Source organism: Schistocerca nitens, chromosome 9 (assembly GCF_023898315.1).
Source record: "Schistocerca nitens isolate TAMUIC-IGC-003100 chromosome 9, iqSchNite1.1, whole genome shotgun sequence".
NCBI classification, from domain to species: Eukaryota; Metazoa; Arthropoda; class Insecta; order Orthoptera; family Acrididae; genus Schistocerca; species Schistocerca nitens.
Window position 1 is genome coordinate 279,116,443 of NC_064622.1, and position 26,097 is coordinate 279,142,539.

Here is a 26,097-nt window from a genome sequence, read left to right on the forward strand (position 1 = left end):
TTCACTGTCCACCACCCCCACTGTACTGTCCTTCCCCCTCCCCACCCAAGCCTCCTCCTTACCCCCACCCAGTCACCACTCCCATCATGCACTGGCTGTTGCTAGCAGTGTGGTTTCAGTTGCCTGAGACTGCAGTCATGTGTGTGAGTTGCGCTTGTGTGAGTGTGTGTGTGGGGGGGAGTGTATGTGTGTGTGTGGGGGGGGGGAGTAGTGTGTGTGTGTGGGGGGGAGGGTGAGTGTGTGTGTATGGTGGGGAGGGTGAGTGTGTGTGCGTGGGGGGGCAGGGTGAGTGTGTGTGTGTGGGGGGGAGGGTGAGTGCGTGTGTGTGTGTGGGGGGGGGGAGGGTTAGTGTGCGTGGGGGGGCGGGGGGGGGGGGGTGAGTGTGTATGGGGGGAGGGTGAGTGTGTGTGGGGGGGAGGGTGAGTGTGTGTGTATGGTGGGGAGGGTGAGTGTGTGTGTATGGTGGGGAGGGTGAGTGTGTGTGTGTGTGGTGGGAGGGTGAGTGTGTGTGTGGGGGGGGGGGAGGGTGAGTGCGTGTGTGTGTGTGTGGGGGGGGGAGGGTTAGTGTGCGTGGGGGGCGGGGGGGGGGGGGGGGGTGTGTGTGTATGGGGGGGAGGGTGAGTGTGTGTGTATGGTGGGGAGGGTGAGTGTGTGTGCGTGGGGGGGCAGGGTGAGTGTGTGTGTGTGGTGGGGAGGGTGAGTGTGTGTGTGGGGGGGGAGGGTGAGTGCGTGTGTGTATGTGGGGGGGAGGGTTAGTGTGCGTGGGGGGCGGGGGGGGGGGGGGGGGGGGGTGAGTGTGTATGGGGGGAGGATGAGTGTGTGTGGGGGGGAGGGTGAGTGTGTGTGTGTGGGGGGGAGGGTGAGTGTGTGTGGGGGGGAGGGTGAGTGTGTGTGTGTGTGTGGGGGGAGGGTGAGTGTGTGTGTGGGGGGGAGGGTGAGTGTGTGTGTGGGGGGGAGGGTGAGTGTGTGTGTGTGGGGGGAGGGTGTGTGTGTGTGTGGGGAGGGTGTGTGTGTGGGGGGGGGAGGGGGAGTGTGTGGGGGGAGGGGGAGGGTGTGTGTGGGATGGGGGAGGGGGAGTGTGTGTGGGTTGGGGGAGGGGGAGTGTGTGTGTGTGGGGGGGGTGGGGGGAGTGTGTGTGTGTGGGGGGGGTGGGGGAGTGTGTTGGGGGGGGAGTGTGTGTGTGGGGGGTGGGGGAGTGTGTGTGTGGGGGGTGGGGGAGTGTGTGGGGGGAGGGGGAGAGTGTGGGGGGAGAGTGTGGGGGGGAGGGGAAGTGTGTGAGTGGTGGGGGGAGGGGAAGTGTGTGTGTGTAGGGGGGAGAGGGAGTGTGCGTGTAGGGGGGAGGGGGAGTGTGCGTGTAGGGGGGAGGGGGAGTGTGCGTGTGGGGGGGAGAGGGAGTGTGCGTGTGGGGGAGAGGGAGTGCGTGTGGGGGGAGAGGGAGTGTGCGTGTGGGGGGAGAGGGAGTGTGCGTGTGGGGGGGGAGAGGAGTGTGCGTGTGGGGGGGAGAGGGAGTGTGCGTGTGGGGGGGGAGAGGGAGTGTGCGTGTGGGGGGGGGGAGAGGGAGTGTGCGTGTGGGGGGGGAGAGGGAGTGTGCGTGTGGGGGGGAGAGGGAGTGTGCGTGTGGGGGGGGAGAGGGAGTGTGCGTGTGGGGGGGGAGAGGGAGTGTGCGTGTGGGGGGAGGGAGGAGAGTGTGCGTGTGGGGGGGAGAGGGAGTGTGCGTGTGGGGGGGAGAGGGAGTGTGCGTGTGGGGGGGGGGAGAGGGAGTGTGCGTGTGGGGGGGAGAGGGAGTGTGCGTGTGGGGGGGAGAGGGGAGTGTGCGTGTGGGGGGGAGAGGGAGTGTGCGTGTGGGGGGCAGAGGGAGTGTGCGTGTGGGAGGGGAGAGGGAGTGTGCGTGTGGGAGGGGAGAGGGAGTGTGCGTGTGGGGGGGGAGAGGGAGTGTGCGTGTGGGGGGGAGAGGGAGTGTGCGTGTGTGGGGAGGAGAGGGAATGTGTGTGTGGGGGGGAGAGGGAATGTGTGTGTGGGGGGGAGAGGGAATGTGTGTGGGGGGGAGAGGGAATGTGTGTGGGGGGGAGAGGGAATGTGTGTGGGGGGGAGAGGGAATGTGTGTGGGGGGGAGAGGGTATGTGTGTGGGGGGGAGAGGGAATGTGTGTGGGGGGGAGAGGGAATGTGTGTGGGGGGGAGAGGGAATGTGTGTGGGGGGAGAGGGAATGTGTGTGGGGGGGAGAGGGAATGTGTGTGGGGGGAGAGGGAATGTGTGTGGGGGGGAGAGGGAATGTGTGTGGAGGGGGGGGGGGGCGTGTATATGTGTGTCTATTGCTGAAGAAGGCCAATGGGCAAAAGCATTAATTGTGAGAGTCCTTTTGTTGTGCTTATCTGCGACTCAGCATCTCCACTGTATGGTGAGTAACAACTTTCCTTCTCAAAGATTCTCCTTCATGTGATATCTGTGCACACAGGTGAATTAAGAAGTTTATACAAATATCATGCAAGTACATTTCTTTATCTCACTAAATATTACCTGAAGCCACAGCAACTCTGTTGCTAAAACCTAATCTTGTTAATGTGCGGACTGCATCTGGCACTCTTGCTGGATACACACAAACTGCAGCTGTTGTTATTCCATTGTCTCTGGAAAATCCTGCAGCTTCCAACAGATCAGTAGCTATTGGGTCACATGCCTAAAACAAGTATGACTCATATACTAAATATCCTTCTGAAAATGTAGAATCTAACATATTCAATTGTGTTAAAAGCCTTTTTTTCTTTGCTGTGCCAATGACAAAATACAATTCAGAAAACCATTAAATGACAAGGAAAGAATCATTGGTCAGTACTTACCTTCAGAAGATGAAAATCTTACTACTGTTGACAGAAACGCTTAAAACATAAAATAATACTTATCCTGGCTTTCAGAATTTGCACAGTTTTTCTTCGGGAAAGAGGCACTGATTGCAGAAGTGTAGAAAGGTGGGCCAGATCACTTAGACCCTGAGTCAAGGAGGTATTCCTTCATCTTTTTTTCCCTTCATCCAAACAACTCTCTATTTTTTCCTATCAACTCTACTAAATCAAACAATGGAAACTCCAGGTAGGGGTATCAACAATGTACGAAAAATAGATTGCTACTTACTGTGAAGAAGACATGTTAAGTTGCAGAATAGACACAATTAAAAGACACTTACATAAAGCTTTTGGCCACAGCCTCCATCAGTAAAAGAGGAACACATGCACACCATTCATACACAAAAGCAAGCACACCTAATGCGCACATGACTGCCAACTCCAGCATCTTGGACCAGAAATCACCAAATGTGCTATACTAGAAATATGCCTCATGAAGGTCACTACTATTTCTCTCCGACAGATTCCATGCACATTTCTGAATGAAAAAGAAGAAACTTCATATGAGTACCATAAGCAAATACTGAAGCTGTATACATTCCTCATGTATGTGAAAAGGCACAGAATATAAAAAATTAATAGTTTTTAAAGTTTTAATAGACTACAGCTGACTGTCTTATCGTCAGCAGTTTTATTGCGTGTCCTGGACACTTCCAATGAAATTTTACTAATGGCACGCTGCTGTGCATTAGTACGTCCAATAACTGAAAGTGTTACAATATGTTAAATGAAAAACTAAATCCCCTGCATACAACCAGTCACAATGTTTATTTGTTCCAAGATGTATTTCACAGTCTTGTTCCCTCGCAATCAGATGGACAGGTGAGAGAATCAAGCTATAAAACATGTCACAAACAAATAAATAATATGGTGATAGTACACAGTGTATTTTCTTTGTCATTTTAACAAGCAGATATCAACCCTAAAATATAATAAGGATATTACGAGTGTGTTCCTGAGAGAAGCAACAAATTAAATGTAGAAAAAATACTTCCACACTACTTTCTTTGAAATTTTTTTTACTTGAAACTTATTTCTCAACAATTTGCCTCCTTACATTTTTTCTTAGTATCTTCTGACAGCTTCACAAATGGAAGCTAAACCATTCAAATATATGGTTTGTTTCCCCAAACAGGCAATTTATTAAAACATTTAATTATCTTTCATCTTCATGGGGCTTCAATTCTCTCAAAACTCTAGTTCGCAGCTTATGGCTTACTTTGCTCATGTGAATGCAACCAAGTTTCTTGTTTACCATATAAGACTTAGGGAATTCACAGAAAATCTAACTCAAAAGAGCCCAGTAGAGATTTTAACCGAGTTCCTTCTAGATGTGTGTTCAGAGCATTAACCACTGTGTCACCTACTCAGTGGATCACAGCATCTGTGTGGACATCACCGGTACAATTTAATAAGTTGATATATTTTTTGTGTTTTTTTATTTATTTATTTATTTTAGTTCCATTCTAATGATCATTTAGCTTATACAATAAATGAATTTATTCATTTTTGTCATGAATTAAGAGAATTATGGGTGTGTAGTGAAGTTTTGATCTCATACAGTAACAGACTTATGACAGCTATCCATGGAAGAAGAACTGAAAGTAATAACAGAGATTTCTTGAACTTTTAAATGTCACTCCCAGTTCTACTCCTGCACATTATAGCTGCAAGTATACATGTTTTCTGCGTATAACATTACAGATAACTCATCATAGGATCAAAACAGTAGTCACAAAGGTCACATTTATTAACATTACATTCATTGCGGTTGTCCTGAAATGCGTAAACAGAATTAAAGTACTGCCACTGAACATTCAGTCCTCTGAACAGGTATGGAACTCCTGTAAACGCTTTCTCAAAATTTGATTTATATTTGGTGTAGACTCATCTTTCTTAGGTTTATTTTGACTTGCTACAAAAACATATTAATATTACCTTTACACATAGGCGTTCAACATTGCTTGCAGTGTCATCACCACACAATGTAGTCAGGTCAATACAAGTGACTGCCCTGAGAAGCCATGCTGCTTCATGGTCACCTTTGAGTGACCTCCGAGAAAGAATGTCATCAGCATGACGCATTATAGCAGAAGTATTCACAATTGCTTGGTTGATCCACTTAACATCTGAAAAAATGGAATGTCCCAGATTACACCAATCATAAAAATACCAATTTAGGCTGCAGTGGGTAGCATATCAGAAAACTGACAGGCAAATTACAGAAAAATTCAGTACATTTCAGAGTTGTATCGAAATTCACTAGCAGGTCACTTGAACTGAACAGCCCTCTTGTTTTCATATGCTCATTGTTTTACTCTCCTGCATTTGTGACTAACTTTTAAACTGATATATTAAGAAGCAGAATGAAAGTGAGCTACAAAAAGGAACAGAAGCTGAATCATCATCAGTTACTTCAGAATGAAAATAATGTCTATTAATGAAAATTCTGAATTGCCAAGCACTTGGAATAACACAAATTGCATCTTTACAAACAGATTTTGAAAAAGCAAGGTCAGTTACCTCAGATAGCCATATATCACAGTATTCACCTATATCAATTCATGATATCTTGTATATTTTACAATTTCATTTACTCTTATTCTGTTGTCCAAATCTTTTCATATCACCTGGAATATGGCAAAGAACTTCCTGGGACCTTCTGCCATCCATTTGCCTGGTTACATATGACAGCCACCTCCTATTCATTTTCATTCCAGTCATAAATAAATCTTCCATTTCAGTATGATTCCTGATGCTTTTATTTGTTTTCCCATCTCTCATAATATGTTAAAGCTTGATTTCATACATCAAAACTGAAGCAGTTAATACATATTAACATACAATTTCCTTTCCAGACACACATAAAGCTTAGTATTAAGAACATTATTTAGTTTACATTAACACTGAAAATCATTTTTAGTCTTCTGTTCATTTTTTTTGCCTTCCATAATTTCAGTGTCTTCAACTAACCTGAATAGAAAACTTAACTATTTCTGAGGTTTCACTGCTAATTTTTATTAATTTATTTTCAATATTTTTATTAAAGGGTAAGGGTATATTACAAATACAATTTGTGGGTACCTGATAGTTTTAAGAATCACTAAAAATAGCCCAGAAAACTTGTTTTAGTTATCCAGAACAGAAAGAAAATTATTACACTAAAGAAGTAGCATAACCTAATTTTAATGAAATTAAATTTTCTCTATAGCCCTACTAAAAACCAGGAAAATCATTTATAACCTCAAAAGTTAAACTTCATAGGGGTCAATAATATAGTAAGTAAGTAATACGTTAAAATGCGCAGCCTTGTAAAACTTCATTTTCTCTCTCTCTCACACACACACACACACACACACACACACACACACATTTAGAGGTTGCAAATGTGCGTATGGAGTACATGAAATGATTGCATTTACAGATCAACAGCACAAGTGGTTCTGAGGTACCAGGTATCGACCCACGCTGAAATGTCTATATTATTACATGGTGTAACCTCAATGGGTGACAATTCAGGCACTGACTCCGGCATCCAGTCAATCGCACAGATGGTGAAAACTGTTCTAGGATATGTTATGCCATGTCTGCTCAACCTGTTCATGTAGTTCTATAAGAGTTGTTGGTTGACGAGTCACATGAATCACTTTTCGTCCCATCATATCCCACATGTGCTAAATTGGAGACAAGTCTGGAGATTGTGCTGGCTGCAGAAGTTACTGCAAATCTTGCACATTACACCGAGTTTCACAGGCAGTATGTGGGCAAGTATTACCCTGTTGCAACAACACATCACCTTCCTGTTTCAATAACAGCAAAAGGACAGGTCTAACAACATTCTGCACATACTGAGCACTGGTTAGCATACCCCCAATAAACACCAAATGTGAATGAGAGCTGTAGATTATCGCACCCCAGGCCATAAGGCTTGGGGAAGGCCCAGTATACCTTGGATGAATCCCTCTATAGTGCTCACCAGGTCTACGTCATGAGAGCAAACAACCGTCACTTGCACACAGGCTGAATCTGCCTTTATCACTGAAGACCATGGCACACCATTCCAACTTCCAAGTTATCCTCTGACGACACCAATCGAGCTGTGCACATTAATGCTTTGATATGAGTGGAAGGCGGGCTAGAGATATCCATGCCTGTACTTCCACTGCTAATATCTGGGCTTACAAGCTCTTTAATCAGTGCTGTGGTAGCTGTATGATCTTCCACTGCTGGCCTTACAATACAATGATCCTGGCTGACATCTGTGCTGTGTGGACATCCAAAACATCATCTACAGGTGTGAGAACGTTCATGTGACCACTGATACCAGCACTGTTCCACGGCTGACGCAGCACGTCCAGCTTGTGTGGCAATTCTCCAGAAGGAACATCCCATCACTCAGAAGGCCACAATTTGACTTCTTTCAAACTTCAACTTGCTCAGTTGGCTGCAGGAAGCAAGAGTGCACCTCCATTGCAAGATTGTCTGCTTGCTTCACACATCTGCGCCCCACTGACCCTTCTGTCTGTGAGCATCCCCTATTAAAATGGAAACACAGATGACACTCTGGTAGCCTGGCAGCTATGCCATTATGTTCTCTGGTGGGTGGTCGGACGCAAGCGAACGCGTGGGGTTGCGGATGTGAGCATGCACGCAGTGAATTGCAGGTATTATTCAAATATTTCACAGAAGGGCACTAGTAATTTGCTTGGGGTGGGGTGGGGGGAATTACATAGGATACATTGCAGACTTTGATCCTGGATACCTTACTAATCTTCCCCTGAGCCAATAATTTAATATTTAATTTGAAGTTCAAGGCACAAATAGTCCTATTTGTAGATACTACAAAATATTATGTTTATCCAACCAAAGAAGCATTAACAGAGAAAGTGATAAATGGTGTTTTTTGGTCATGTGGGTCACATTAAAACACAGAAAACATTAATCTTGTTTTGAGCTTTAACTTTCAGTTAATGTAAGATTTCAAAAATAAATAACAGAGATTGTAGAAAGTTATACATTTTAGTGTGCAAAATTCAAGGAAACTTAAAGCTCAAAATCCATACAATATACCAGTAAAAACTTGTGGGTTCAGCTATTTATGCTATAAAAATAATGACCAGCATTGAATATGCAGAAATAAGTAAGATGTACTGTGGTACAATATTCTGTCTGAACTCCAAACTTTCAAAAAATCGTTATTCAAAAGGATATAATTTGATCCCTTTTTGTATTTACATGATGCATTCATAATGTGACATCTGTTTATACAATTGAGAATATTAACTACTGCCTCTCTGATGAAATTTATTTTCAACAGTCCATTGAGTGTATTAGTGGTTATACACTGTAATAATATTGTAAGATAGATGTAACTTAGATTTGTGGTTATGAAAGCAAAAATAATGTGTACTGAAAGCAATAAAAATTCAAAACGTAAACAGAGGTAAGGATTTTCCTACAGCCTCTCTATCTTACCCCTGCCCTCCCCCCCCCCCCTTCCCCTCTACTAGCACCATAACAACAACTTTGTGTGTGATTCTGAGCAACTTCTTGCCATCATTCCTAGCTCACCTTGTTTTAGCTTTCTGTTCCTCTATTTGTCCCAGTCTAATGCAAAATACTTTTTAAACTTCGATATTCAAGATCTCTCTATGTAATTATCCACTGAACCTGCTGAAGATGTTCTTGTTCTGTCTGTTCAAAAATGCAAAATCATTATTTTTCTCTTTTAAGATTCTTACATTTTCAGATTTATTTATTTATTTGCATTTCTAAGTTAATCCCTTTACTCCATATGTATGTCATGGTGAACTTCATGAGGAAGAGCAGTGAAATATTTTTCATTTGGTTTCGAATATATTCATTTTAATAATTTGGTGATGGTTCACCCTGTAAGATAATCTGTGGTTGATACCCCCATCATTTGGAATGAAACAGGACTATGGAAAATGGAGAGGAAGGAAGGGGGAAGGAGTGGAGGGGTAGGTGGGAAAAGGGGGCAAGTGTGATATGTCTTACATACACAGACACTGTAAAATGTTGACACTAGCTCTGTGAAGAATTCTTATTATTTATACAAAATATTATTTCCCTGTACAGTAAACAGCAGGACATTACTAAGTATGACAACAATTTTAATCTGATTGCCAATAAACTAGAAAAATAATCCTTAGTATTAAAACTGATCAATTTAATTTCTGGAACATCTGCAAGAAATGTTCATACCACCTGTAGCGGTTTTTAGCCTGAAGGCTGGTTTTATGCAGCTCTCTGCACTAGTCTATCCTGTGTAAGTATCTTCATCTCTGCATAACTACTGTAACCTACATCCATTTGAACCTGATGGTACTGTATTCAGACCTTGGTCTCCTTTTAGGACTATTACACACCCTCTTCCCCCTCCCCCTCCCCCAAAAAAACACATACACTTATCCACATAACCAAACAGATGATTCCTAGATGTCTCAGAATGTATCCCAGCAACTGTACAGTAAATGTATTTTTTCCGCAATACCTCTTCCTCAGTTACTGGATCCATGCATCTAATTTTCAGCATTCTTCTGTAGCACCACATTTCAAAAACACAACTGTTTATGATAAACACTTCACTCTGTACAAGGTCACACTCCAGACAAACACCTTCAGAATCAACTTAAATTTATGTTTGATGAAACAAAGTACTTACCATGCTATTATCAGTCTCCAATTTATGTCCTCTCTACTACGAACACCATCGGTTATTTTGCTGCACAAATAGCAAAACTGGCTTACTACTCTTAGTGTCTCATTTCCTGGTCTACTTTTTTCAGCCTCACTTGATTTAATTTGACTACATTCCATTACTCTTGTTTTATTTTTGTTGATGTTCATTTCAGCCTCTTTTCATGGAACTATCCATTCTCTTCAACTGCTTTTCCACTGGGCCTGGTGGTCTAGCAGTAAAATGCTTGTATGGAAACTGAGAGGTTGCAGAATCAAATCCTAGTTGGAACACAGATTTTTCAGTCTTTGTTTTAACCTAGTCTTCACCTCTCAACAACAGGAGGAGTTACCAGAAACGACATGTGGTTCAGACTCCATGTTAAACTGTAGGGGCCCTTTCCCTGTTGGGTCACTGGTTCTGGTTAGGGACATGCAAGTCACTGAAGTGGCATCCAATTGAAGGACCTGCACCAGGTCATTGAACTGCAATGAAATTATGATTATGATTATTATTATTATTATTATTATTATTAACTGCTCTTCCAGTTACTTTGCTGCATTGGGCAGAATTACCATGTCAGAAGCAAATCTCAAAATTTTTATTTCTTCTGCCTGAAATTTAATTTCCTACCCAAATTCTTCCTAGCTTCCTCCACAGTTTGCTCAATGTACAGACTGAATAGCATTGGGGTAAGCCACAGACCTGTCTCACTCTCTTCTCAGCTGCTGCTTCCCTTTCATGTCCTTTGACTTGTATAATCGCAGTCTGGTTTCTGTGCAAATTGGGTTAACCTTTTGCTCCCTCTATTTTATCCTCACTGGGTTCAGAGCTTCCAAGAGTCTAGTCCAGCCAACATTATCAAAAGCTTTTTATAAATCTACAAGTGCTATATATGTAGGTTTGCTCTTCTTTAATCTATCTATACACCATGCAGCTGGTTTGCCTTATACATTCCTACATTTCTCTGGAGACCCAACAAATCTTCCACCGAAGGAAGTCTGACCCAGTTTTTCCATCCTTCTGCAAGTAATTAGTCTCAGAATTTTGCAATCATGACTTGTTGAATTGATAGTTCAGTAATATTTATGTCTGTCGGCAACTGCCTTTTTTGCAACTGATAATATAACATTATTTTTGAAGTCAACGGGTATTTTGCCTTTCTCATATATCTTGCACACCATACGGAATGGTTATGTCAATTCTAGTTCTCCCAAAGATATCAATTCTGAAGAAATGTTGACTTAATCATATCTCCCATCTCATCTACACTTACCACCTCCTCTGGTTTATAGTATCGTCTTCCAGTTCATCTTCCTTGCATAGCCCTTCTGTATATTCCCTTCATCTTTCCCTTCTTTTTCCAGTATTGGTTTGTCATCTGAGCTCTTGGCATTCTTCTCTTTGCTCCCAAGATTGCTTCAATTTTCATATAGGTGGTATCTATCTTTCCCTTTTCATGAATGCAGCCTTGCATTTATCCTCTACTCATACCTGTTTGATTATATTCCACATTCTATCTGTCTTACTTTTTAGATGTCTTTATCCCCTTTTGCCTATTTAATATAGTCAAATTCAGTATCTCATGTGCTATGCTAGGGTATCAAATGGGCCTTGTCTTCTTGATGTATCTGATCCTCTACTGCCTTTGTATTCCTTTCACTTATTTCAGTTAACTGTTGCTAACTTTAGGAAGTAGACTAACAGCAAAGAAACAGATCAGTGCCAATAATATAAGTAAAGCATCATGGGAGCTAACTGATGAAAATCATAGGATCCACAGAAGTTGGCTACAGAACCATTCAATGTTATACATAATGGTAACAGTGAGAAAAACCCAGGCACTATTTCACTTCCTCTACTGTCCAACCAATTCATATTACAGATGCACAGGTCAAGACCCTGTGTCACCCACAAAATGTACTTTGTTTTTATTTATGGCAATGAATGAGTAGGAAGTATGCTAGGCAACAGCCAATGTATCTCTCTCTCTCTCTCTCTCTCTCTCTCTCTCTGTGTCTGTATATGTGTGGATGGATATGTGTGTGTGTGCGAGTGTATACCCGTCCTTTTTTCCCCCCTAAGGTAAGTCTTTTCGCTCCCGGGATTGGAATGACTCCTTACCCTCTCCCTTAAAACCCACATCCTTTCGTCTTTCCCTCTCCTTCCCTCTTTCCTGATGAGGCAACAGTTTGTTGCGAAAGCTTGAAACTTTCACGTAGGAAAAATATATCTAAAAACAAAGATGATGTGACTTACCAAATGAAAGTGCTGGCAGGTCGACAGACACACAAACGAACACAAACATACACACAAAATTCAAGCTTTCGCAACAAACTGTTGCCTCATCAGGAAAGAGGGAAGGAGGGAAGGAGAGGGAAAGACGAAAGGATGTGGGTTTTAAGGGAGAGGGTAAGGAGTCATTCCAATCCCGGGAGCGGACAGACTTACCTTAGGGGAAAAAAGGACGGGTATACACTCGCACACACACACATATCCATCCACACATATATTTAAAGCCACATATTTAAAGCCCAAACTCTTTGTCTTTAAATATGTCTGCTTGTGTCTGTATATGTGTGGATGGATGTGTGTGTGTGTGTGTGTGTGTGTGTGTGTGTGTGTGTGTGTGTGTGTGTGTGTGGGCGCGCGCGCGACTGTATACCCGTCCTTTTTTCCCCCTAAGGTAAGTCTTTCCGCTCCCGGGATTGGAATGACTCCTTACCCTCTCCCGTAAAACCCACATCCTTTCGTCTTTCCCTCTCCTTCCCCCTTTCCTGATGAGGCAACAGTTTGTTGCGAAAGCTTGAATTGTGTGTGTGTGTGTTTGTGTGTCTATCGACCTGCCAGCACTTTCGTTCGGTAAGTCACACATCTTTGTTTTTAGATATATTTTTCCTACGTGGAATGTTTCCCTCTATATATATATATGATCATAAGCATCCACACACCCCCAAAAACATATGTTTTTCATATTAGGTGTATTTTGCTACCACCTACTGCCAGGTACTCTGTATCAGCAACCTCAGTAGTCAGTAGACATCGTGAGAGAGCAGAATGGGGCACTCTGTGGAACTCAAGGACTTCAAATGTGGTCAGATGATTGGGTATCACTTGTGTCATACATCTGTACTCCTAAACACCCCTAGGTCCACTGTTTCCAAAGTGATAGTGAAGTGGAAACGTGAAGGGACATGTACAGCACAAAAGTGTACAGGCCGACCTCATCTTTCGACTGACAGAGACTGCCAACAGTTGAAGAGGGTCGTAATGTGTAATAGGCAGACATCTATCCAGATTATCACACAGGAATTCCAAACTGCATCAGTGTCCACTGCAAGTACTATGACAGTAGGTGGGGGGTGAGAAAACTTGGATTTCATACCCAAGCAGTTGCTCATAAGCCACACATCATGCCGGTAAATGCCAATCGACACTTCACTTGGTGTAAGGAGCATAAACATTGGATGATTAAACAGTGGAAAAATGTTGCGTGGAGTGACAAACCATGGTACATAATGTGACAATCCAATGGCAGGGTGTGGGTATGGCGAATGCCCAGTGGATGTCATCTGCCAGAGTGTGTAGTGCCAACAGTAAAATTCAGAGGCGGTGGTCTTATGGTGTGGTCATGTTTTTCATAGAGGGGGCTTGCACCCCTTGTTATTTTGCATGGCAGTATCACAGCACAGACCTACACTGATGTTTTACGCACCTTTTTGCTTCCTACTGTTGAAGAGCAATTTGGGGATGCGATTGTATCTTTCAACACGACCTGTTCACAATTCACGGCCTATGGTGGAGTGGTTACACAACAGTAGTGGACAGCCCTGTACAGAGTCCTGACCTGAATCCTATTGAACACCTTTGGGATGTTTTGGAATGCTGACTTCGTACCACGCCTCACTGGCTGACATCGATACCTCTCCTCAGAGCAGCACTCCATGAAGAATAGGCTGCCATTCTCCAAGAATCCTTCCAGCACCTGATTGAACGTACACCTGTGAGACTGGAGCCCCTCATCAAGGCTATGGGTGGGCCAACACCTTATTGAATTCCAGCATTACCAGTGGAGGGTGCCACAAACTTTTAAGTCAGTTTCAGCCAGTTGTCCAGATACTTTCAGTCACTAGTGTATATACTTCTGGATGGCATATCCACTGTGGCTACAAAGGTGTACTTAAAAGGAATCTCAAATACTCTTACTTACGCAGTTAACTGCTGTGTTAGAGGACACATATATCCTCCTGTACAAGGGGATGGAAGGAAGATGTGTCAAACTACAGACCAATAACATCAATTCCAATCTTCAGTAACACATCTGAAACTCTTATGCCATCATAGCTTCTTCACACAATACAAACTGCTTATGGTCTCAGCATGAATTTAGAAAAGAGCTAAATATGACTACAGAAGTTAGTTACTCCATGATATTGTAGCATCTACTACACATGTGTGACATTGTCATGGCCAACAGTCAAGATTCACACCAACTGAAGACCTTATTTGTATTCTGTGCTGCAGTATCGAATGTGCGTGGTGACAACTGAATCACAGCTGTCAAGCAGCTTCCGCACCAATCACCAGGGGCACTGCGTTTTTGTATGTTCTTTTGATTTTTCTGCATGTTTTTCATTCTTTGGTGAGTGAATTTTATATGCTTTTCCATGTTCCATGCTTTTTGTTCTGTCACTCTTGATTATAGTAGTAATTAGATACCGAAAAACAAAGAAATCAAATAAGCTTCTGGTTGAGATGAAAAAGTTTATTGATGAATATGTGGGACCTTTTAGGATTGTAGCCAAACCTCATGCCAATGTTTACAGACCAGAGTATGTAAAGTCACAAAAATTACTGGGTTTAAGAAACATTATTGATTTAAAAAGGTACATACCGAAGAATCAATCAATAACAGTAATTAAGAAGTCTCAAATGGTGTTGCACTCTATGCAATGCCAAGTGTTTGACGAACACTAGGTACTCGAGTTATTGACAAATACTATTTCCTTTTCTTTTCATATTCTCAATCTTCCTCTTCTTCACTCAGAACTTTGACTATCGTCTTTCCTTCTTCCCTGTCAGTAAATAGTGTACTAGAGTAATATAAAGTATATGGAGAGCTAGTGTCCCAGTAGAAACTAAGAAGTGTCTCAGCAGATGAAAGAGAATTGCAAATTCATGACAAATGATTGCTTTAAGGTGGCTATACAGTAATATGAAGAGTAATACCAAAGTTTTTGTAACCTGTAAAGACGTTGCAGTGTAAGAAATGTGTTTAAGGCAAGAGAGGGCCTATTCAAGGAAGTAAAGTCTAAAATGTGATGTGTTTCGAAGCCACAGAGGTGAGATTAATATGTCTAATTTTTCCCGAAGTTTTATGTAACTGGCAGAAATTTTATTGTGAAGGTAATGTGTTCAGAGACAAAAGAGGATTGCCTGCCTAAAAGGGTAAAAAGAAGTTTTGTATTTGAGATGACTTGAAAGCCACAGAGAGGTGGACTGAAGTATTTAATATTTTCAGTAATGTATGTTTTCTTGAAAGTAGTGTACAATATGGGTTTGAGAGCCACACAAGTTGGCATAAGTTGTGCTTAATGATTATCTATAAGGACCTTTTTGTATCTAGTATATATATGTTGTAATTTGATCATGAGATGATGAAGCAGTTTCAATACTTTACTACAAGGACTTTTTGTATTTTCTTGAATATTGTGTACAAGAAGTACAGAGCCAAAGAGGTGGCATGAGTTATGTTCAAATTTCTTATACAAGGACTCTTGGCAGTATTCGTCAATAATTGATATACTTTATAAAAGGTGTGTCTAAGATGTATTGCTGAGAGCCACAGAAGCTGGCATCATAAAGGATATTCAGCCTGTTACCACAATATAGTAAATTTTGTATATATGATAAATGTGAGGACTTTGCTACAGCCACAGAGGATGGCTAGGATATTTATCAGAGATTTTTATGAGGCCTTTTCTATATAATAGATGTTCTTTGTAAATAGTATTATGTAAGATGTGAGTAATACTTCAGTGATTTTATAAAATTGTTTTTCTCTTTTTGTAAGATATATATAGAAGGAGCTGCAGGACTGCACAAGGTGGACTGAATGATTTTCAGTGTTCAGTAATTTTGTATTTCTTTATGTAATGTGTAATGATGTTTTTCAGTGCCACAGATGGTGGCAGAGATAAATTTGCAGGATATTTTATGATGATGTATTTTGTTCTTTGTGTACAATAGCTTATTTGTGAGAAGGCAAGCAGTAAATTTGGTTTCCTGAAAGAGAGTTAAGAAAGAGTGTTTTTTGGGAGTCAGCAGAATTTGTAACGGTAACTTGCTTAATGGTTAAAACAGATTTTGGAAAAAGATTTCAGTAGTAGTGCCAATACTAGGTACGGTTGATTTTTTGAGGGACAGTTAATTCACTTCTTACTGAGATGATTAATATTGAATTTAACTACTGTATATAAGATGTTGAGTTCTGATGAACTATGAATTAGTCTGATAAAAAAGCTTTGTGTAAATGAGAGAAGTAAATTTAAAAAGAACAGTTAAGTTTTCAAAAAAATTTTATGGAGTTCTTTGCTTTTGAATTTGAGAGCAGCAATTCCTGCAAAGTATATATGTGTGTGTTAGGATAGGATGTAGATATTGAGCATGGATACTTAGACATACTGTTTTTTGCAGGTATGGAAAAACTGTACAGAACCCGATACAAGACAGAGAGAGAACTCCAATCTGTAACTAAGAGCTGGAATTATGCAGTCCAGTGACAAGCCATGATGTGATCCATATGTAAGTGTTGATTAGAAATGGTCTGAACCCATTTTATTCATTGGAGACAGTTATCAGAACCCCAATGTGTTGTCAGAGAAATGTTAGGTAAAAAAAAGATGACCCCCATATCGATGTGAATATATTCTGTAAAGTTTCAGGAAAGGACACCCTACACAGTGCCTAAATTGTATTTTAGTAAATTTTTGAAAGCTGATAAGCAACATAATAAAATAACTATTTTTGCTTAAAGTCAAAGTGAAAGATTAAGAACTTTTGTTCAGAGAAGATTGTAATTTCAAGAAAAGTTCAATGTAAATATTTTGCTAATTTAATTTTGAGAAAAATGTGATTTGGAGAAAGATGTAAATTTTCTGTAAATTAATTTGACTGTACGCTATTCAGTCCTAGCCTTTGATATTCAATGTAATTGTATATAATACTGTCATAAAGTTGATATATTTGGTTAACTGAGGATAACAAAGTTTGATTAACAGTGACGTGATAGTTAAAGATTCAGATTTTGTTTCTAATAAGAGCCATAAAATATGCTCAGGAGAAATTTTAGGTTCTTAAGGGGTGTGTGATGTTGCGAGTTAATACATGATAACAATTATTGCAGTAAACTACATTGCAGTACAGCCTGCAGTATTGTAGCCAGAGGCTGTGAAGGAGACCACAAGTTGTGTCCTACCTATGAGTCATATACACCTGCTGTTATTGCAGCGTGAGAACGGCTCCTGTGTCACTTCGAGCGACTGTATGTTCATGCCACCTATGAGCCTAAATAAATGATATTAAACATTATTCAATCATTTTCAAAATGGGTGCACTACCTTTTGTTATTCAGGAGAAGATTGTATAAAAATTTCAACATTGTAACTATCATAGTTTCGGAGGGAAAAAAATTACTAAAAAAAAGTAAAAAATTGCCACTTAGGGAACTAAATTCAGTTTGAAAATATAATAGTTTAACTTTTGGTATAATTCGAAAACATAAACAGAACACTCAGTGTGCAGAATTAATTAATTGGGATTTTCATATTATAACTTTAATTATTTTTCGTTTTCGTAATATAAAAATCAGACAAAATTATTGTGTCTAATATTGTTGTGGGAATAAATGTGAGTAAATGAGAGTGTGTATGTTGGACATTCGTCAGATTGATATGTTGCATTATATACTGTCTTAAGTAACCTGCAAGAGTTACATAAGCCTGTCATGGGAAAAATAATGACGTATATCTAGGTGTGATTGCTATCGTAACAGAGCAGCCAGAAAGTCAGCTGAAGTAAAATCTGTATCTAAAGAATATTTCCAAAATTACTGCCTTTTGTTTTTGTTTATTAAACATTACTTTAATATTTGTATGTCAGAATGACATAAATTCATCTGTGTATAACGATTGGTGCACACCAGTTTTGGTGTGAGTATGATCATGAGCGAGCATTCTGATTGGCAGCAAGTATGATCAGCCAATCAGAACTGAGATGGTTCCCGCTAGTTACCTGATAGTTATACTGGGAGTGAGTCTGCAAGAAGATGATTCGCTCACTAGCTTTGAACGCGGACGGTCATGTTACTAGTGCGAGTCAAAATAATGCGTAAATTGAAGAAATATTTCCTTCTCACGTCCAGATTGCATGGCCATAATAACAGTCGCATTTACGGACAGTTTTGTGGAGTTTGGAAGTTTTGGAATTGTTTCGTTGGAAACATATTTGTGTGTGAAAATTTGATCTTCATAGCATCCACTGAGCATTTTTGGTGAGCAATTTCTTTTTTAGAAATCCACAAGAAGGACTGAACGTAATAACTCAAATTAGTGGTGAAATTATTGACTGTGAAAACATTGTTTAGTTCGGGTTGGGTCTGGACAGGTCTTTGGCTGCTGTGCATATGAAATGTGTGAGTGAATTGTGAACTGGAAGAAAATAGCCAGTAGTTTAAATGTGGACTGAACAGTACCGTTTCTTCGGCTATAAGGACAATACAAACATTTTTTGTGTGGAAATTTTGGACATTATTTTCCAGAAGTTAATCCATTTTCTTACTGCCCAATAAAATTGAATGACAGTTTTTCTACAGATCTTTCTTTCATTACTAGAGTTGCATGGCCTCAGTAATTGTAGATGTTAGATGGTGTTTTTTTATCAACGCTGCTTTACATCATTTTGCAAGTATCTAAGTTGTCGAGTGAAGGGGCATTGAGCAGATGTTGTTCTGAGGTAGGTGAGTTTTAATGTGCAGCCTGCACAGACAACAAAACCCTGCCCCGCAGCAAGAACAGAAATGGTCTAAGAACTGAGCCCTGTTGAACTCCTCTGAAAACTAGCATATTTAATTTACTATTTTTGACCAAGACTATTGATTTCTGTTTAATATGTAGCTAGTGATTGGAGACAGTTCTGCCTTGCTTAAAATTACATAAGATTTTAAGTGGTGTAGCTCTTTCTCCTTTTTTACTTCCATGTCTCTATTTTCTTTTATTTGTACTTAATTATGTTCTGCCTTTCTGGACCATCATCAGTGAGTATTTACGTAGTGTCTGCAAATTTCACTTTAAATAAATCCCAAAAGCAATTAAACTGTTAGGAAGATTGCACTCTAATGTTCCAACAATAACTAAATCAATGAAGACAAAACACAGGCTCGGACTGGATTTAAACCCTGTTCCTTCTCCCAGTTTAGCCTCTTAACCAAAAGAGAATTGTCATTGGGCAATCTGTCTTGCACAACAATTTCAATAGTTTGTATAGCTGCCTCTGGCAACAATGCTGTCCAGGTATCATGTGTGCACATGATCATAAGGGTGTCAAAAGTCATGTGTGTCACACTACTGGCAAAATGGCCTAGGAATACTAGCAGTAATGCAGGCCAGATCAGACATCACTTCTCCAACCCCACTACATGCTTAGTGGCAGAGGACCCTTGATCGTACTGCACAGGAAAGATTGTGAACATGGTAGTGGGTGGATTGGGTAACGCAAGAAATGTAAGAAAGAACACATTCTTGTTGAAAGAACACTCTACTACCCATTATAGAACAATGATAAAATGGAATGGACGACGTTCTTGATATATTGCATTGTTCAGTATTTTTCCCAATGAGTACCAGAGATGTACTGTCATTTTAGACTATATCATCCTAAATGACAATGGTATTTATTTTTGTTTTGCACTTGAGTCTCTACTCTTGTTGTCAGAGCTGGGTAGCATTGTGATGAGCTGTGAGAGGAAGTCAGGATAGCAGCATCTTTGCTTGTAGTCCAGATTCCAGGAAATAATTCGTGATGGTTCTGTTTGATGTGATCAACAAGGGCTGCTTGTCTGATGCACTATTCCAGGTACGGGCCACTATGCCACTACCAGTCAGATCAGGACGGGGAGAGAGAGAGAGAGAGAGAGAGAGAGAGAGAGAGAGAGAGAGAGAGAGAGATGACATCTTATATCCCATTTACTTGGAATAGCTATCTAGGCTTCATCACATTCATAATATGCTAGCCACCAGCTCAGCCTACATATAATTAGCCACGATGTAGTAACTAATGAGTGGTCTAGAAATTGAAATACTTGGGAACTGCCATCACTCTCATTTGCAACAGGATATACAATTAGAGTATTATGCAAGGAAGTTAACAAGCATTTTGGAATCTGCAGGTGTAATAATCTTCAAAATGGGGGACAATAAAGAGCCTACCCAGCCAAAATCCTACATATTCTTTGTGATATAAATGTTCTTGTGAAATGTTTGAAAATGTGCTAATTACAAAGCTTCATATGGAATGGATAATACTCCATGTGGCTTTAAAAATTGGAAATGCACTGAAGATGCAACTAATCACATTTTAGAGCCCAATGTGTTGTTGCAGTTGTGAACAATATACCTGGTGCCTTTCAAACTCTTGGTGGCTTGCTTCATTTGTGAACTGAGTCATCTTAAGTGTCTGGGTCCAGACTACTGTGCACATAGAGCAGTTACTCTGCCATGTAGCAATAGCAATCTGACAAAAGCAGTCACTAAAGAATGCACACCTTGAGCCTCCATCCTGGGACATCAATCTGAAACCTCTTTACAACAGCCAACAATAATAACTCAAAGCACTGGGTGTAACTTTGTATGGTACTACTAGACAAATAGTTCTCAGTTGATGTCACAAAGCTGAATGCACTCCTTACCAGGCCTCCCAACAAGAAAGAATACTTGGCAATACTGTAGCCAAAGTATTAGCAGACTACAACTAAAAACAAACATGAAAGTTTTTGCTGAACATGGTGTAAACTATATAAACTTTATATTGCACCTCAGAAAGCAACCTACACAATGTTAAAGGGCAAACTAAGTTACAATCGAAATGCTGCTATCAGATGTACTCATGTGCAGAAATCGCACGTGTGGTGTGCACCTTGTGGCCACTCCTCGAATTCTCATCTAGCATTAGCATGTGCCATCATACCTGATGTAAGTTCAGCACGACAAACTCAGCTTCTGTTCAAGAAAATGAGGTTGTATAAAACACACAGCTTTGTTCTCGATAATTTTGCAGAAATAAAAACTGCATAGTTATCACATCTCTAGGTTCACAGTTTCAGCTTTGCAGTAGCTTGCATAATGGGTATCATTAACTGCAATAAATTATGAGATGACCATCAGTTTAAGTAATCTTCATGATTTATTGAGGCTTCTCTCTCTCTCTCTCTCTCTCTCTCTCTCTCTCTCTCTCTCTCTCTCTCTCTCCCCCCCCCCCCCCCCCCCGCCCCTTCCTCTACCTCTCATCCATCCCCCACCCCTTATATAAAAAAGACCAAGGCCATTAAAGTTGCAGCATAAGCTCTAAAGTTGCACAACACTTTAACGTGAAAAGAACTTACACAAGACATCTGTCTCCTAACATATCTCATTAGCAACACCCTCCTCGGTTTCTGTGACAAACATTATATTTGACCAAAGTCAAACAATTCTTTCATATTAACTTCTTTATGCAGGTCACTAATAACTGTTCAAATTACTGTTAAATATCAACCAGGTGTTGGTAAATTTAATGTAACAATTCCACTTCTTTGTAATGAACACTCTGCAGTAATATAATTTAGTGTCACTGTTCTCAACAAGTCTGGAAACTTTCTATCAGTGGAGGTTGTTGACACTAATAGAGAATAAATTAGAATTTAATGTCAATTTTCCTCGGAAGATGATTTTTCATCTTTTAATTAAGGTATTGTTTCAATGTTACAAAAATCGAAATATGATGTTAATATCAATATCTGTGTGATTTGTGAGTATCTTGACTCGAGGTGTACTTTACATAACTAATACTTGCATTTTATCCCAATTCAATAGTTTTGACATGATCTAAAATATATAGTGTTTACCACATCCTATGATGATATCAATAGATATGAAAAATCAAAATGTAATAGCTTTTTTTATAAATACGTAACTTTTGAAGTTGTTTCATCAGCTTATATATCAATTTGTTTTCTTTAATAGTTGGTTGACTTATTTTTTTACATAAGATGTGATCACTGTCAAAGTGTATCAAGTATTAGCTACAGTTAAATTGCTTCTCAAGATATTATCCTCAGATATGCAGATGTCACAAATGTAGTTGTAATTACTGATCATCAGAAACTTTACATTAATTATCAGTCCCTGAGAATATGTCTGCATCTACGTACAATGTCTGCAAGTCACTGTATGGTGCATTGTGGAGGGTACCACATACTGTTACTTGTCATCGCCTTTCCTGTTCTACACGCAAATAGAGCAAAGGAAAAATTACTGTCTATAATCCTCCACAGGAGCCCTAATTTCTCTCATCTTACGTTCTTGTCCTCAAGTGAAATGTACATTGGCAGCAAAGAAGTGATCTGCATTCAGCTGCGTGTTCTCTAAATTTCCAAAATAGTGCTTCATGAGAAGGGCATAGTCTTCCCTCCAGGGATTCCCATTTGAGTTCACAAAGCATTTCTGAAATACTTTTCTGCTGACCAACCTATCGGTAACAAACCTAGCAGTATGCCACTGAATTGCTTCAATGTCTTCCTTCAGTCCAACCTGGTGGGCATCAGGTACACTCTAGCAGTACTCAAGAAAGGGCCACACTAGTATTCCATATGCAGTCTCCCTTATAGATAACCTACACTTTCCCAAAATTCTCCCAATAAAACAAAGTCAAGATTTTGCCTTCCTGACTACCAGTCTGACATGCTCATTCCATTTCATATCACACTGCAACATTACAGCAAGATATTTAATTATTGTGACCATGTCAAGGAACACATTAATAATGCCGTTTTCTAACATTACAGGATTAACTTAACATTACAGGATTAACAGCATTAACTTACATTTTTACATATTTAGAGCAAGCTGTCATTCATTACCCCAACTAGAAATTCTGTCTATGTCATCCAAGTCTATATCCCTTTACAGTCATTCAACAATGACTGTGTATTGGGTACTGGACTACATTACAAAATTATGTAAGCAGAAGTATCAAGGATAGTGTTTTCATGCATACTTCTTTATTTATGGGTTTCATTTGCCAACACATGAGCATGCAAATTTGTGTTGTAGTTATATCAGTATACAATATTGTAGAATCCAATACACGGCTTTATTCAGTAGTGCAGTATTTCACCACCAACCTATGCAATATCATTGTTCATTACTATTCCATCCCTGCCACCAAATCCTTCCCCCACACGCTCGCAAATATGTAACAGACACATGGCATCATACACCCCTGGAGCTGTTTGGTTTCCTGGTTTTCTATATGGTGTAACTTATGTGACATGTGCATCTTTGTGTGAAGATGAAATAAAATGATTAGGATAGCATAAACATCCAGCCCCTGAACAAAGAAAATCTCCAACCCAGCTGAGAATTGAACCCAGAACCTTGCAATGTAGAGGCAGTGACACAAACCACTAGACCACAAGTTACAGGCTCATAACCCTGTAGAAGACCTGGTCGCAATACCTGTCCCATGCATCCTCCCACTACCACCTACTGCAGTCGTGTCACAGGCACTTCCCATCCCATCAAAAACAAGACCACCTGTGAAAGCAGCCACTTAGTCTGTCAACTCAGCTCCAACTACTGTCTGTTTGCACAAACTGCCATCAGCAAATAGCCACCGGCATGCAGCCAAACACATTGTGTTTGACTTTAATGGCCATTAGTGTCCTCACAACTAACTTTTTTGAAATGCACCAGACCCTGGCTCTATCCCCTTCCCTTCTCTGACCCCAACCTCACCCTCACAACCCCGGCTCACCTGCATAGTCCTTTCCCTTTCTCTGTCCCCCCCCCCCCCCCCTCACCACAACCTCACTCCCAGCACAGCTCTCCCAATGCTGCTCCTGGCAGAGCTCACCATCTTGTTCCCCATCACACCCCTGCATGCTTCCACAGTCAGCATTGCACTACAGTATTTTCCCCCACCCTTGCTTTGCCACTTCTCCCCACCACACACCACTTCTGTGAACTCCCAGTACCCTTCCCAGCCATTGATAGTCACACCAGTGGGGCCACAGTACCAGGAGATGACAGTGGTCATGTGTGAGTGTGTTTCTTTTATTTTACTTTCATCTGATGAAGGGCTGTCCAACAGCTCAGAAATGTCCAACACACTACTTTTGAATGTCACTGTCTGCTGTTCAGTGCCTCCTCTACGGGCAAGTAACAGTCTATCCTAATTCATATTGTTATGTGAATTATTTATTACTTCTATCATAATATGTTCTGAAAAAATTTTCATCCATATTAATCACCTATATTCTAGACCATTAACGAAGGGCGGAAAAAAAAAGGTATGATTAGTGACGTAAAAAGTTCATCGTGTTTTAACTAAGTGGCAGCTAAAGTCCTTCCTGAGCCCACGTAGTTTTTGTAAGCAGTGCGCTTCAAGTTAAGTGTTAAACAGTGGAGCACATTAATGTTGAAGAAAACCATGTAGTGGTCTTTGGTCTTGGACTGACTGGTACAATGTTGCCTAGGTTAGAATTAAAACAAAGCTTGTTAAGTCAAAAAAAAGTATATTAACCCTGCCATGTGAATGATTTTAGCGAAACAATATATGCTTCAAATGTTGCTTTGGGAGCCAGCTTACGTCAGCAGTGGTTGGGCAACAGAAAAGTAAGTGCTTATGTGATTGGATTTGTTAGGGCGAGGCAGTATACACTTGTGAAAGAGTGCACTCAGTTGTAGAACAGGAGGCATTTGTAAGTGTCTGAGCATTTAAGAAATTTCATTACTAGCTGGCCAGTCATCATTCTAGTTTCTTTACTGACCACTTACTTCCCTGATGTTATTTTCTACATGCTCAAGTGAATTGGCTCGCTTTGTTGTTTCACTTATATAGTTTTGAAATTGTACATATAAACTGTTGCCAAAATGCAATCATAGATCTGCTGTTAAGATAATCAAAGGAACTTTATGCAAATACCAAAGCTGGCAGAGACTTTCCACCGTAAAAAGATAGATAAAATTGGTTTGCTTGTAAGAGTGTGGCACAGCGTGGTTAGAAATGACAGAACGGCTAAGAAATTAGCAATCAAGAAATAATCAACATGCATTATTTCCTTGAAAATGGAGTCCTGTTTTTCAGCAGAACAGTAAATAATACTGAATGGAATTACAAGCAGAAGATGGAAAAGTCATTGAATAAGACAGAAGTGATTTCTGGTATTCCCTAAGATAGTGTTACTGGCCTTCTACTATTCCTTACCCATATAAATGATATATGATACAATCTGAGCAGCTGTCAGGTTATTTGCAGATGATGCTGTCATTTATCTTCTAGTAAAGTCATTACAGGATCAAAACAAATTGCAAACAGATCTAGGAAAGATATCTGTATGGTGCAAAAATTGGCAAATGACCCTAAATAATTAAAAGTGTGAGGTCATTCACATGAGTGCTAAAAGGCATTCGCTAAACTTCGTTTACATGATAAGTCAGTCAAATCAAAAGGTTGTAAATTCAAGTAATATCTAGGAATTACAATTACAAACAACTTAAATTGGAAAAAACACATACAAAATGTTGTGAGGAAGTTGAACCAAAGACTGAATTTTATTGGAAGAAAACTTAGAAAGATTCGACAGATCTACTAAAGAGACAGGCTACATTACACTTCTCCATACCCTTTCAGAGTACTGCTGTGCGGTATGGAATCCTTACCAGACAGGATTAACAGAGTACAACAAGAAAGTTCAAGAAGATCAGCACCTTTTGTATTATGAAGGAACAGGGGACAGAGTGTAACTGACATGATACAGGATTTGGGGTGGACATCTTTAAAACAAAGGCATTTTTCGCTGTGGCTGAATCTTCTCACAAAATTTCCATCACCATCTTAATCCTCCGAATGCGAAAATATTTTGTTGGTGCCAACCTACATAGGAAGAAATGATTATCATAATAAAATAAGAGAAATCAGAGCTTGCATGCAAAGATATAGGTGTTCATTTTTTTCTGTGCACTGTTTGAGATTGGAATAATAGTGTGTTATTGTGAAGATGGTTCAATGAACCCTCTGCCAGGCACTTGGTTGTGATTTGCAGAGTATCAATATAGATGTAGAAGTGAATGAAGAAACACTGGTTTGGTGCAGATTTCATGTGGGATCTTTTTAACATGGAAGATGCAAAATCCATCTATGACTTCAGTGTTCTGTCAAAATCAAAAATTATTTGTAAAGAAAC

At 40.4% G+C, this 26,097-nt stretch overlaps 1 protein-coding gene across 1 annotated transcript in view; it reads right to left on the minus strand.

Annotated features, from left to right (window-relative positions):
• The window catches only part of LOC126202934 (deoxyribose-phosphate aldolase), a 155,983-nt gene that overhangs the window by 121,879 nt on the left and 8,007 nt on the right, over nt 1-26,097 (minus strand). The window contains exons 2-3 of the mRNA XM_049937027.1: nt 4,838-5,028; nt 2,517-2,676 (exon numbers count right to left, since the gene is read on the minus strand). Of these exons, the coding sequence (XP_049792984.1) occupies nt 2,517-2,676; nt 4,838-5,028 (351 nt within the window). The remainder of the gene's footprint in view (nt 1-2,516; nt 2,677-4,837; nt 5,029-26,097) is intronic.